The sequence below is a fragment of the Parambassis ranga genome, chromosome 4, assembly GCF_900634625.1.
Source record: "Parambassis ranga chromosome 4, fParRan2.1, whole genome shotgun sequence".
Classification (NCBI taxonomy): Eukaryota; Metazoa; Chordata; class Actinopteri; family Ambassidae; genus Parambassis; species Parambassis ranga.
The window spans coordinates 17,163,313-17,177,083 of NC_041025.1; the positions used below are offsets into that span (position 1 = coordinate 17,163,313).

The 13,771-nt window shown below is 41.8% G+C and overlaps 3 protein-coding genes across 4 annotated transcripts in view; all 3 read right to left on the reverse strand.

Annotated features, from left to right (window-relative positions):
• pde4cb (phosphodiesterase 4C, cAMP-specific b) overlaps positions 1-3,035 on the reverse strand; it is a 76,571-nt gene extending 73,536 nt beyond the window's left edge. For both annotated transcript variants that reach the window (XM_028404648.1, XM_028404642.1), the window contains exon 1: positions 2,906-3,035. The gene's annotated coding sequence lies outside the window, so the exon portion shown is untranslated. The remainder of the gene's footprint in view (positions 1-2,905) is intronic.
• Positions 3,036-4,733: 1,698 nt separating this feature from the next.
• cist1 (colon, intestine and stomach enriched 1) lies at positions 4,734-9,793 on the reverse strand. The gene is made up of 4 exons (XM_028404780.1): positions 9,617-9,793; positions 7,183-7,575; positions 6,765-6,928; positions 4,734-4,981 (listed from the first exon to the last, which is right to left on the reverse strand). The coding sequence occupies exons 1-4, from the start codon at positions 9,675-9,677 to the stop codon at positions 4,937-4,939; spliced, it is 663 nt and encodes a 220-aa protein (XP_028260581.1). The 5' UTR covers positions 9,678-9,793; the 3' UTR covers positions 4,734-4,936.
• A 307-nt stretch (positions 9,794-10,100) lies between these two features.
• Positions 10,101-13,469, reverse strand: mpv17l2 (MPV17 mitochondrial inner membrane protein like 2). Its single transcript, XM_028404135.1, has 6 exons — positions 13,299-13,469; positions 12,433-12,653; positions 12,050-12,211; positions 11,611-11,687; positions 11,199-11,327; positions 10,101-10,980 (listed from the first exon to the last, which is right to left on the reverse strand). The coding sequence occupies exons 2-6, from the start codon at positions 12,620-12,622 to the stop codon at positions 10,885-10,887; spliced, it is 654 nt and encodes a 217-aa protein (XP_028259936.1). The 5' UTR covers positions 12,623-12,653; positions 13,299-13,469; the 3' UTR covers positions 10,101-10,884.
• Positions 13,470-13,771: the final 302 nt, after the last annotated feature.

Sequence of the window (13,771 nt, forward strand, 5' to 3'; positions counted from 1 at the left end):
TGGCAAGCTCTCAGATCCTAATAAGGCTCTAATTAGGGCTTCATTTAGAGGCAGGTGCACTTGGAAGGTCAACCACTTAAGTCTTGCTGCAGAGTGCTCAGATCAGTTGTTAGACAAACACGTGTTGTATCTGTTTACAGAACAATATTTTACCTTTTAAGTCATTTAAAACACTGGCTGGCACAGCACTGTCTGTAGTGATAAGCTATCAGAGCTGCAGCATCCTTCTGATATTCTCCCATCAGCCACCATAAAGTGAACACCCGAGACATCTTGTGGTGCTGTCTTTGCTGTCTGCACAGCAGATAGGCTTATTAACATCTAAACTGATAAGGCCTGCAGAGAGGCTGAGCAGCATTCAAGAGCTCCACTGCTACACCAGCAAAAACACACACACAGGCGTACAGACACACACACTAACAGACAAACACACACACATGGGCATACAGACTCAGACACACAAACACACAAACACACACACACACAGGTATACAAACTCACAGACACACACACTGGTAGACTCAGACAGACACACACACACAGGCATACAGACTCAGACACACACACAGGCATACAGACTCACAGACACACACACACACACAGGCATACAGACTCAGACACACACACAGGCATACAGACTCACACACACACACACAGGTATACAGACTCACACACACAGGCATACAGACTCACACACACAGGTATACAGACTCACAAACACACACACTGGTAGACTCACAGACAGACACACACACACACACACACAGGCATACAGACTCACACACACACACAGGTATACAGGCTCACAGACAGATACACGCATACAGACTCACAGACACACAAAGACACAAACATGCACACACACAAAGACACACAGACAAACACACACATGCACACACAAAGACACAAAGAGTCTCACAGACAGACAGACACACGCATAGAGACTCACAGACACATCCACAGACAGACATCTAGACATATATGAATCATCGCACTGTTACATGTTACAGGGATATTTTGACATTTTGGTAAATGGACGACTTCTTTTTACATATATCCAGTCAAACATCTACTTACACACAAGGCAATACTTGATGACCTCTTGAGTAGCTGGGACAGAGAGAGAACTGTATTAGCTTTGGACAGAGGCTAACAGGTTTCTCCTGTTTCTCGACTTTGTGCTAAGCGAAGCTAAGCTAAGCTAACTGGATCTAAGTTTATAATGAAAGCACATTTAAAATAGTGGCTTTAAGTTCTCTGATGTGTTTGTGGCCTGTGGTACAAAGTGATGTGACTCTTCTCTTCTATCTTAAGTCTATAAACTTACTGACTCCCGAACCAACAACTGTGCATTTACAAGCAAAAGTCTCCATCCTTGTACTTCCATTTTTATTTTCACAAGTGAAAAAGTATCCAGTTTTATATCCTCACAACAAACTCCACAATATAAATATCAAACCCAGCAACTCTGACATATTTCTGACTGAAAGCTTCTGCCAGTAAACTCGATAAAGACGAGAAGGCTGCTCTGTATTTTAGTCATCTGTTTTATTTCCTCCTTCGGTTTCTTACTAGTAATTTCTCAAGAAGTGACAAGACAAATACCATTTCTTGTTAAATTACCAGTGACTCATACAGACAGACAAAAGCAGATTTAGGCACCGCTTCTACAAATGTTTGCAGCTCAAACAGTGGCACATGGTGATGGATGACGAGAGGAGGAGGAGGAGGCAGCTCAGTGCAGGAGCAGGCTGCCACCTAATGGTCACAGAGAGGAAGTTCAGGCTTGTTTATGTGAGTTTGTTGTCAAACTGCTGACATGAAGAATTCTCAAAGATTCCCACAGTGGAGAAAAAGAAACAGGTCTGAGTCAGTGTCTTTAACCAAAAGGGAACCGACTGGAGGCTTAATTATAGAAGTTTACTGTGTGTGAGGAGGAAGGCTGAGCGCCGTCTGCAGGTACATACAGCCTCATCATGTATCTGGATGGAGGCTGGGTGGGATGCTCATTTTTTTCCTGCCAGATTTGAAATAAAAATGTTTTATTTTGGGTGGGGTTTCAACAAGAGCGCTAAACACAAAGTGAGCCACAGAAGGCTACTGTATGTATGCAGGTGACCAATATATATATAAGTTACTTTAAAAGATACAATATTGGTCAAATCAGTGGAATATGTTTTCAGCTGGAGCGTTAGCCGACTAAGACAGCAGGGAGGAAGACAGTAAAAGGCACTATAAGAAGAAAAAGTGGATGTGAAGAGCATCTGTGACTGTCTGTGAGGGGGTTATTGAGACAGAATGAAGGAAGCAGATATGGAGGAAGGAAGGAGATAAAAGCAGGAGGAGTGAACACATAAATATTTTGGGGAAATACATTCCATGTTGGTTTGCTCATGAAGCTAAATTATTCCAAGAGTTCAGCAGAGACCACTGCTGCTGCTGCTGCTGCTTATATCACAACACAAAACAATGAATACGTTCTGCACTGATCTGATAAGCTCTGTTATATTACAGCAGGGCGAGTCAGTGAAGGAGTAATACTGTGATACACGAGGAATCCACAGAAGAGCTTAAGTTTTTTTTATGTGTGAATATGAAATAAAAACACAGCAGCAACCAGATCTTTGAGTTTTAAATCAAAACACTGAGCTTTTTGACGCTACACTGTAGAAAAAACTTTTATTTATTCCAAGTTTCATACTTTAAGAATATTTTAAATTACTTTTTAAAAACTTTTATATATTCCAAGTTTCCTCCTCCAGTTAAGTTAATTCATATTTTAAGAATATTTTAAATTACTTTTTAAAAACTTTTCATTTTCAAACTGAAGCCTCTCTGCGCACAAGCTGCGGCGACAGTTTCCCGGAGTCCCGGAGGTAAAATTTAAAGACGTCTTTCCACTCACCTCAGCGACCGACCGGCTCTCTAAAATCCTCCAGAAGGTGTGTGTGTCTGTGTGTCTCTCAGGTAATGCTGCTGCATTTATCGCCGCTCTCCATTTTTATTGCTGTAGTTTGGATAGTTAGACTTCAAACTCTGCAACATGCAGGGCTGCATGCCCGGCCGTCCCTGTGACGTCGGCGGCCGGGTCACATGACAGGAAGTGTAGCATCTGGGACGTAAACAACTTTACTACACCGACCACGAGGTCTGCTGTGCGCTGCTTACCTTCACTGTGCTGCTGTTAAATACAGGCAGTGACCCAACACACACACACACACACACACACACACACACACACACTCTGTTTATTTGTTAGCTTATCAGGCATTTATTGAGGTCACATTTATACTTATCAGTGCTAGCCTACTCATGATTTTTTTTATTTGTGGTCAGTTATGCTGTTTTGTGTTTCTGTCCATCAGTCTATCTAATTTGTCTATCCAGTCATATGTTTTGTTGTGTGGTCTCAATGAACACCTCCACCTCTCACAGTATTGTTGCTTTTGTTGTGTTTGTTGATGATAACATTTGTTCCAGAACAGTTGAGGTCTGTCCGGGTACGTATGGTGTCAAAATTATTCTTATTTTACTTTTATTCTGTTCCTTCATACTTACCCGGTAATCTAGATGATTGTCAGTCCACATGCCAACACGTCACACTCCAGCCTCTCTCGTGCGTAAAGATAGTACGGCCACTGTCTTATCCAAACACTCATCCAGTTTGGCCTCAGTGACCCCAGCGGTTTTATTGGTCCTGACCTTTTTGGGTAATCCTCACCATCAGCGCTCTGCAGACATCCTGCTTTATCTCTGCAGTCTGAGTCACATACCTGAGTAAACTTGACGTGTTGAAGGAGTGGGCGAAGACAACAGACAGCTGAGCTGAGCTGGACTGGGCTGAGCTGGGTGGCTCTCACAACAAGGAAAAATGCACAAAAAACATTTATTTTGATTTATTACGCCACACAGTAAATGTATGTTAACTCACACAGAAGAGGCTGGGGTTTTAAACGCATGGATTTATTGAATTACCTGAGTGAAACATGGTGGAAATAACAACTACCGTGAACACAGACTCAGTGTTTCAGTCACAACTCCACAGAGCTGTACGTTGGAGGTAAATGTATAATAGCAGCTTTGCCTTAAAGACATGCGCATGACAAGATGACAGAGATTAAGCTGCAGTTGAAATGTGAAGGAATGCAACAGCTACTCTCTGCAGGTCAGTTTAGGTCGGTCATGTTTTTTAAAGCAAAAATTATCTAGATTGGACAGATTTTGTGTTTATAAGGATAAAAAAAAACTCATGAAATATGAGAGAGAAGCATTGTACCTTCATTGTTGGAGTTATTGTAAGCTAAATGTCATTATTATTATTATTTATTTTGCCCTCCAATTAAAAAATATTAACTAAAAAGAATGATTTGAAACCCAGGTGCCTTATTTTAAATTGAAAGACTGTGGACCTTGTGTGTGTGTTTTTAAAGGTCTTTTCCATAATTGAATCAAACCAACAAGTTTATTTCTGCCTCTGAACACTGCTGACCCTCCAGAGGAAGCCAGAGAAGACAGTACTTATACAACATGGCAATAAATAATACAAATTATATCTGACGCACACCAGCAACCGTTAGGCTCCTCTTAAAACATATCCTCCAAAACATGTAGGAATGTTGTCATTAAAACAAAACGACTGAAGCGCTGTATTCTTTCATACGCTGAGGACATACAGTGCCAGTACAGCCACCAATTTAGGAAGAATCACATTAACTGTTCTACCTTTTAGGCTGTCAATAGAATCTGCTGAGGAAGGTTTAATCAACTAGATTACAATCAGCCAAATAACAAACATGACAAAGCTGAGGCAGATGTATTTCAAAAAAGTGAAAAAGGAGCCTGCGCAGTGGGCACAAAAGCAGATTTTTTTTTTGGGAGGACGGCGTGTCTGTTTTATCAGAGCAGACTGGACTCCTCCTCAGTGAAGCCTCCTGTGTCACTTTGAGTAGTGGGCGAACGGAGACTCCTCGCTCACTGCGCCCTATAGAAAACAGTGAAAAGTCAGTTTAACATTATAACACCTGTTTTACAACATGAGTATGTAAACGTCAGGTATGGTGGCACGTTCTCATGTTGGACTGCCCTTGTCTCTGATCTTGTTTATGGTATGAATGAACAGGAGGTGTCAGCAGGTTGTCCTGTTTGGGAAACTCAGGGTTGCTTTCTGCAGTCCTGTTGGTGTTATCAGATGTGACCCCCAGCAGTTTGCAGCCAAATGTGAAGCAACCTGAATGACAGCACCTGAGGCTCTGCCAGGAAACAATAGATTGTGCTCTGTGTGTGTGTGTGTTGGGGTTGTTATCACGCTATCTGGCTCACAAGTGATGGTAAAGTGGAACACAGATTAATGCAGCCTCAGGAGAGATGATTTATGTTCCTTTGCGGTTTTTGTCACTGTGTCATCACATCCATATGACCAGACCTGCATCATTCAATGTTCATTTTTTCCGAGGGCATTTGTCTTGTTGTTTATTAACACAGCTAAGTTATCTTTTCATCACCAACCTGCTCATTTTTGCAAAATCAGCTGTTTCCAGCTCATACCGTCAGTTAGATATTGTATATGCTGCCCTTTCTGTTCATAAAGGACACACTGTGATGACAGATTTTTACAGCAGGTACAATCTGTGCCTATAAAGATTGACATTAACAAACACTTTACTGAGAACACTGCTCCCACTACTACCAATACAATGATGGTCCTTTAACGATAAGATCTTATTTCTATACAACAACAATAATAAAAGCTCATTCATGACAAGTTCACCACACACACTGCCCTCTGTTACATTCTCATGCTCTGACAATCCAGTCAGACTTCCTGTTTGCGTAAAACGGAGAGCATCAAACCATTGTGCTCACCGCTGCAGGAAAGGGGAGGAAAATGACACACAGTAACTGAAATTGATTAAAATACCAACACGTATGCTCTGCTGATGTCCTGTGGGGCAAAAAAAATGACTCATGACAACATGAGAATGTAAATGTGCCTGCTGCTACAGAAAATGCTTAAGAATATTGGGTCATGTTGTGCAAATCTGGAAATGTAGTTAAAGGTAGGGTAGGAGATTTGGAAAACTCAGTGAGAGTCAGCCAGATTTCAAAAGTAAACACACGCCCCTTTCTCTCGGAGCTCACCCCGAAGCCACGCCTCTCAATCACATGGACGCGCATTACCTGAAGACGAGCTGCGGTCTGTAACTTCGGCCATCATGCACGTACCTCTCTGGAGTGCGCAGAGCAGGAAGAGAGCGACAACCAGCCAATACTCTGCGCAGGGTCGTCCCAGAGGATTGGTTGATGTTTTTAGCGTTTTATAGCTTCCACAGATGATTCATATTCTTCGTTTTAATGCGAAACTGCCGAACTAATTGGTTGCTATCGGATTGTAAAGAGAAGTTACACTAATTTAACAAAAAGTGCATCAGAATGAAATCTACCCTACCTTTAAGGAAATTGTCATAGCTAGCTGCTTTATGAGGCTGCTAACATCAGCATGCTAATACTCTAATAATGACAACTCAAGGTAAAATAACAGTAATGTTAGTGAGGTGCTTGCTGAATTTTACCACAAAAATTCATTTAACACAAATTTATGTGTTATCACAGTGAAAGACAAACTCAAGGTTTATCATGATAATGTTTGTTATCCTTCACCCTCTGAGCGGACATCATGTCCTGCTAAGCAAGAACATACTGTTTGGTTAGCATTTTGTAGGCCTAAAATCAGTTTTCTTCTGTTAGACATCAGTTTTCTAACTCACCAGTGGTACATCTTCAAGCCTCTCAAAGTTGGATCTTGGTGATAGGATACATTTCACCGTGGCGACCACCAACACCAGGACGAGGATGATACAGAAGATGCAAATGATGGCTACAAGGCCGGGGTTTTCTGCCAAACTGTCTTTTCCCCAGTCAGGTGAAAGATCTGAGGGTGAGATGAAAAGTTTCTCCTTACTCAAGAAACTGCACACGTTGAATCAGAAATAAAAAGACCGGAATGAAAAATCAATTGAACATGTCATTGCCATGTTTAGTTTATGATGAAGTAGAATTTGTTTCCTGAGATCTGTTCAATGCTAACTAAACCAGCCACATGCTATCTAAGGTGCTGTTGTGTTAAATTTAACCACTGTGTGCACTTTGTACTTTATACTCTATGAGCTCTGACAGCAGTCTGACCTGTGCTGGTTGTGTTCAGGAAGGTTGTTGCAGTGACGTTTGGTGATTCTGACGTTGATGACTGGGTGTTGTTTGATGTCCGGTTGGTCTGAGGAGCAGTGCTGGGATGAGTTTCCTCCGTCCTGTTGGGTGTTTGTGGTGAAGGTGCAGTTGAAGTGTCACTAGAATTATGCTGTGTTGTTTGTAGTGGAGTGGCAGTGGAGAGTTTTGCAGTAGTTGTGATGTTTGTGGAGGGCATGGTGGTAGAAGGAGTGGTGATGGAAGGCGTGGTGGTAGAAGGCGGGATGGTGGAGGGAGTGGTGGCAGGGGGCGTGGTGGCTGAGGGCGTGGTTGCAGAGGGTGTGGTGATAGAAGGCGTGATGGTGGAGGGCGTGGTGGTGGAGGGCGGCTCACCTACAAAGAAACATACTGCATGAATAACTCTGATGATGTGCTTTAGTCACACCTCGTCAAATAAACATGGATGAGATGCTTGTTGGTGTTTTAAGCTGGATTACACCTCAGGTTGTCACTTCAAATCTGAGGTGTTATAACATAGTTGGAGATGATGAACCCGCCTCACACCAGATTAAACACAATAAATCTTGGTCTGGTGTTGGAGCATAACACCCTGTGCCTATGTGGGTTTTCTCTGGGTATTCCAGCTTCCTCCCACATTCTTAGGTCATTGGTGACTCTAGGACTGTAAGTGTCAGGTGTGAATATTTGACATTTAGATTTTTACATGTAACATATTTAATATACCACTCCTTGAACCACCACCTTACCAGGGTGGAGAGGTTTAAGTGCCTAGATCCTAGAAGCTATGTTGTCGGGGGCTTAATGCCCCAAGCTTCTCCCAGGGCAAACAGGTCCTAGGTGACAGGTCAGACCAGGAGCAGTTCAAAAAACCCCTATGATGAACAGAAAATCAAGGTCTGTTACGATGCCTGGCATGGCGCAGTCAGGGCCCTACCCTCACGCCAGGCCTGGGGTTGCGGCTCAGATGCGAGCACCTGGTGGCTCCAGTGGGCTGATGAAGTAGACCAGGCAGCAGTCGAAGGCAGGGGCCTTGGCAACACAATCGCTGGACACAGAAACTGGCTCTGGGGGAATAGAATGTCACCTCACTGGAGGGGAAGGAGCCTGAGCTTGTACGGGAAGTACAGAAGTGTTACCAAATAGAAATAGTCGGACTTGCATCCACACACAGCTTGGGCTCTGGAACCCAACTTCTTGAGAAACGTTGGACTCTCTTCTATTCTAGAGTTGTCCATGGTGAGAGGCGGCAGGCTGGTGTGGGCTTGCTTATAGCTTCCCAGCTCAGCTGCCATGTGTTTGAGCTCTCCCCAGTAAATGAGAGGGTCACCTCCCTGCGCCAAACAGGGGCCGAACAGCATTGCAGAGTACCCGACCTTCTTAGAGTCCCTATAGGAGGGGTGCTGGAAGCTGGAAGCAACTGGGGACTCTGTCATCTTGTTGGGGGACTTCAAGGACAGCAATATCTGGAGAGGTGTGATTGGGAAGAGCGACTTCCCTGATCTGAACCTGAGTGGTGTTTTGTTATTGGACTTCTGGATATTTAATATTTGGATGTAATGTTTAATAATTAGATGCAGATTTAACATTTATGTACTTATTAACATATTTTACAAGATTTATTTTTAATTAAAAATGAAAAAAATGAATGAAAAAAATTATTGCTATTAAACTGTGGCAAAATGTTACTGTTGTACTGCTATTTCTGAGTATAAGCTTATAATCCAGACTTTTTGATCAATGTGAATGAAGGCTGAATAAATGAATAAATAAATGACCTCCACCTGATGAACACTGTGTTCTAAAGCTGTTGAACGGACTCGTTGCTGAATGACTGTCTGTGTTATTATTGCAGTTTGAGCATTGCTATTGAAGCGTGTCGTGTGGTAAAGATTTGTGTTTACTGGTGATGCAGGCAGTGTGTGTGTGTCACTTATATGTTTGCAGGAGTAGCAGCTACCACAGTAGGTTTGACTCAGTATCACTTTCACTGAATAAATATTTGCCTGTTTCCACCCAGACGTGACCGTCTAACTTACCCACCCTTTCTCTTATGTTTTAATAATGGGAATTTATTTCTTGTTTGAATCCTTAAGGTCATATAAAATGTAGAAAAAACACTTTGACCTGCTGTGTCTTTCCAAATTGACAGAACCATGTCATTGTTACCACAAATGCTGTTTAACTTTATATCTAAACCTCAGATGCTGCTTTATAAAGACAGTTTGTGGTATAACTTTAGCACATTTCCTGCCTTCTGTGTAACGACCTGCACCAGAGGCGAACCTGCTGAGACTCCGTCTCACTGCAGGAGGTTTTCTCTTTGCATATATTTGCATTTTTACAAGACTTCAACACGTCATTTAAATTCTGACAGTGAACAGTTTAAAAAGTGAAATAAAAAGATGGAGCTTACCGCCACAGAGTGTCACCGTCAACAGGGACAGCAGGAAGGTGAGGTGCATCGCTGCAGACATGTTAAGAGAGGAAACAGATGGCGATCATATCAACGAGTTCGAACTCACGCAAATACATCCTTGATAGCAGGATGTATTGAATGCCTGAGGAGGAGTGCTCTAACTCTGCGCAGGTACCTATCAAATCCTTCCGGCTTAATATTTGAACAAGGCTGTGTGTGTTTTTCTTCTCTGCTTTTCAACAGCTGCAGGTCACAGTTTTTACTTTTGGCTTTGAACTGATGTTCATGGATGGAATAATCCAAGGTATCTGAGGTCAGCTTCACGTTTCATGTTTTAATGAAATGTTTAATGAATGAATGCATCTTTTACATATAGAGTAACACTGCAGCATTACTCCTAATGTGAGGCTGCACAGAGATTAAGTCTATACAACACACCTCCTCCATTTGCAAACAGAATTAATGCACAAATAAGCACATGGGTGTTCAGAACTGAGAGTGTATTGTATTGCTTCAACTGTATAACAGTACATCATACAGTATATACCATTATATACTGTAGTGTCCACAGTGATGCATTTAGTCCCTGCTTGTCTTTGAAGACCAACAGAAAGCAGTTTGAATATAAGGTACAAGAAAACACATCACATCATTTAAACACATCTGTTTAAATTACATCAACATAAAAAGTGCAATTCACCAGCATACAGAGAGATCTCTGTAAAAAACAGTTAAGAATAACATTTATGGCAATTTGTTTACACATTTATGTTTTCAAAACAAATTAATCAAAGTGATTGATCACTGGAATTGCCAAAAGTTACTTAATACATTAGCTGCTGGAAAAAAAATGTATAGTTTTACAATCATGCATCATTTGGTAGGTACCTTAAAGGGATGTACTGATGAAATTATTTGGTATGAAAATGAGTCTACAGGCCTGGGCAGTATATTAAGGCAAAGTTAGGTTGACGTTAAAACTCAGCAGCCATTTCTCACAGTATTAAATGATACTGATAGATGATGATGATGGCAGTGAAACAGCTCTTTATCCCTGAAAGAATAATATACAGAAACATTAAAACTCTTCAGACATGAAGAAAAAAGTGTTCCAGCACTTTAAGGTTTCACACCAACTTCAGAGAGGAGGAATAAAGGACACCAGCATAGCTGCAGAACTCATCAGCAGCAGAGGAAAAGAAGTCTGAACATAAAAACAGAGGACTGTTCTTTTGCTTCAGAGCTCAGAGGAATGAAGCACGTCTCTACTCCCTTTTCACAAGTTTAGATTCAGCGAGCACTTTCTGCTGTTCATCTGCAGCAATGCTGTCTGATGCTGGACCCACAAGTTGGCTGGGATCCTGTTAACACAACAGAAATTGATAAGCGCATCAATACACTTAATATTAATCAGATAATGTTGTATCCTTCCACTGAAAGGAAAGAAGTGGAAGGATTAAGTTGTTTAAAAAGCAGCATCACCCAGCTCAGGTCTAGGTGAACCTAAATAAATCGAGTGATGCTAAACAACAACAAAGGTAAACTATCAAATATGTGGGTGTGCCGAGTGCTGACTCACTCTGTGTTTGAGGTACGAGAGGTAGGTGTCCCACCCTAATGTAATAAAGTTGATGTACACAACGCGGAATTTGGGTGACAAAAAGTAGAAGTTGATCATCTGAGCTGCAGGCCAAACACACCAGTCCGCCTGTGGGCAAAAACAACAGATTAGCATAACCAAACCCAAGAGAGATTACCCAGAGCAAACATCGTTAAAAGTGATACAGGAGGTGGGAAGTCTGTTTCATCAGCCAGGCCGGCTGGGAAAACAACAGAGGGCCCAGGCCCAACACTGTATTTGCTCTGTTCAATTACTCTACACTGGCAAGAAACCAAGATTTCTGTTTTTTTGGTTCAAAGCCAATGAGCATCAAAGGAAACATATCGTCAAAATGGTGTCCTGATGTTCAGACCCTGCCAGCTGTACTTGCCTTATAGAATTCCCAGAACTTTTCTCGAAACTCCGCCCATCCTTCAGATAAAGAGCGTCCCTCGATGAGATCCATACCTGTGATAAACAGAGATCTCTGTAAGATGTGCGTCATAGCCACACTTTATTAAAAAGATAAGGTCAGAAAAAGGAGCGATGAACTCCTATAAAACACAACTGACGATCACTAACAAAACATCAGTCACATCCAAACCGATTATCACACATGACCCTTGAACTTCACACACCTAATTACACAGTCTGTTGTCTTAGTCACGTCTTCTTGTACAACCTTTGACTCTATACACACTTTTTATGTGTGTGTGTCATAGTGACTGCTGATACGCTCATGCACAGATAAATGTGTAAGTGTGAGGTGTGTAAGTGTGTTCAACAGGAGGAAAGACAGAGCCTGTTTCATACTGGGAAAATCTCCTCACCTAAAAAATACCATATCCCTAATGTGGGAGAGGCAAACACTTGGTCCACCAGAACTTTCTTGGTCACGATGTTCAGAGCTTTGCCCACATACACTCTGTCCAGCCAGCTGTACCAGTAGTGCAGCAGTGGACCCATGGAGCAGCCCACCACAAACATGCGACCTACAGGGGAAAAAAAGAATGACTAAGTCCGCACACATGGAGTCTGATAAAACAAGTGACAGTCCAAATTTAAAATTTAATCAGTTCATATTTGAGTCTAAGGGAATGTTTGTGTGTTTTAAGAAATTCCCACAAGGTGGTCTTAAATATCAGCCATATTACACAGGGTTGAGAGAGCCAAATGTTATGTTCTACAGTGTCTGCTACTCTCTGTCCCTCACCTGTCCTGCTCCAGTCTCTGACTCTTCCCGGCGTCTTGTGTTTCTCCCGACTCTGTTGCAGGATGTCTCCCAACGACAGCATGACTCCGCCGCTCAGAGTGTTGGTTACCAGAAGGTACCGGCCCTGAAAAAATGGCCTCCAGAAAAACCTTATGCGGACGAGGAACTCTTTACCCGCCTGGGGAAGCATGATGTTTGAACCGCAGAGGGAGTACTGTCATCTGTGAAGAGAGAAAAACAGCACACATTGTCTTTCCCTTTGTGTTTGTTAAACAAGTGACATTAAGTGAATCTGTCAGCAGCATTAGCATCCAAACCTGCCTGTTGAAATACTTTGTAATGGACAAACTCAAAGTGTTATAACAGCTGTCCAAATGCTGTAGGGCTGTATGTATTTTGACTGAACTACTATAAGGTCCCCAGCAGCTGTTTGGCATTCTTGCTGGTCTGTACATGTATAATAATAAACTTTAAAGGACGTTGTGATTTGTGTTTGGCAAGTGTGCGTGATAATACTAAATTGAACTCTAACACGCTCAATTTTACAGGTGATCACAATATAATAATAATGTGTAAGGCTTACACAAGCTGCGTTTTAACCATTGTTAAAACTGTTTCATGGTTTATAGGTCCTTGATATCTGTCCAGCTGTGCCTAAAGTTGACTGTTAGCCACTAGCTAGCAATTAGCCTGTCTGGTTAATTTGAGTTACAATCAATAGCGGACTTCGTAGCTACAGACTAACATTTACGTCACGTTTTCTGTTCGGCACAATACAAGCGCTGACCTTCACTAACGTAATTCTCATTCAGTTTCACAATGATCGGTGAACAACACCACATGCGACAAACCAATAAGAAGCGAACCTGAGCCGGCGTGATGCTGGAGTCTGTTTCCCCGAAGGTATCCGTTTCCCTTTGACTTATCCAAATGAAACGCTGTCAATAAATACAATAATTTCTGTGGGTTACAAAGCCTAACTATACTGCCAGTATATAAAATAGCAAACAATCCTAACAGGAAGCAGTTACATCTATGACCTGAAGAGACAAGGGTGAGCTGATCTAACACGGTGTTCAAAGGTTTGGAGCGCCACCTGCTGGTCCGGAGGATCAAATAGTCACAACATACAGCTGTAACATCACAAAGTTCAGCTTTTCAGTATTTATATGGATTATATAAACAATATTATAGAATGACATTTTAATTTAAAATAAAAATGGCCTAGAATAGGTGTGGTCCCAAAATATTAAGTTGTGCCACATTTGTTAAATGCAGTAAATGGATACAGCTGTCATAGGAAACAAATTCATTACTCCTTAATTCTTTCTTTTTATTT

Bases quoted from the DNA above. Each gene is read 5' to 3' on its own strand.
- cist1 (XM_028404780.1), bottom strand. From the start codon at position 9,677: ATGTCTGCAGCGATGCACCTCACCTTCCTGCTGTCCCTGTTGACGGTG. The intron at 7,576-9,616 runs GTAAGCTCCATC...GTTTCTTTGTAG, and splicing joins GACGGTGACACTCTGTGGCG to GTGAGCCGCCCTCCACCACC. The intron at 4,982-6,764 runs GTGAGTTAGAAA...TGTTTTCTATAG, and splicing joins GGCTTGAAGATGTACCACTG to GGCGCAGTGAGCGAGGAGTC.
- mpv17l2 (XM_028404135.1), bottom strand. From the start codon at position 12,622: ATGCTTCCCCAGGCGGGTAAAGAGTTCCTCGTCCGCATAAGGTTTTTC. The intron at 11,688-12,049 runs GTGAGGAGATTT...TGTTTATCACAG, and splicing joins AGGGATATGGTATTTTTTAG to GTATGGATCTCATCGAGGGA. The intron at 11,328-11,610 runs GCAAGTACAGCT...TTTTGCCCACAG, and splicing joins AGTTCTGGGAATTCTATAAG to GCGGACTGGTGTGTTTGGCC.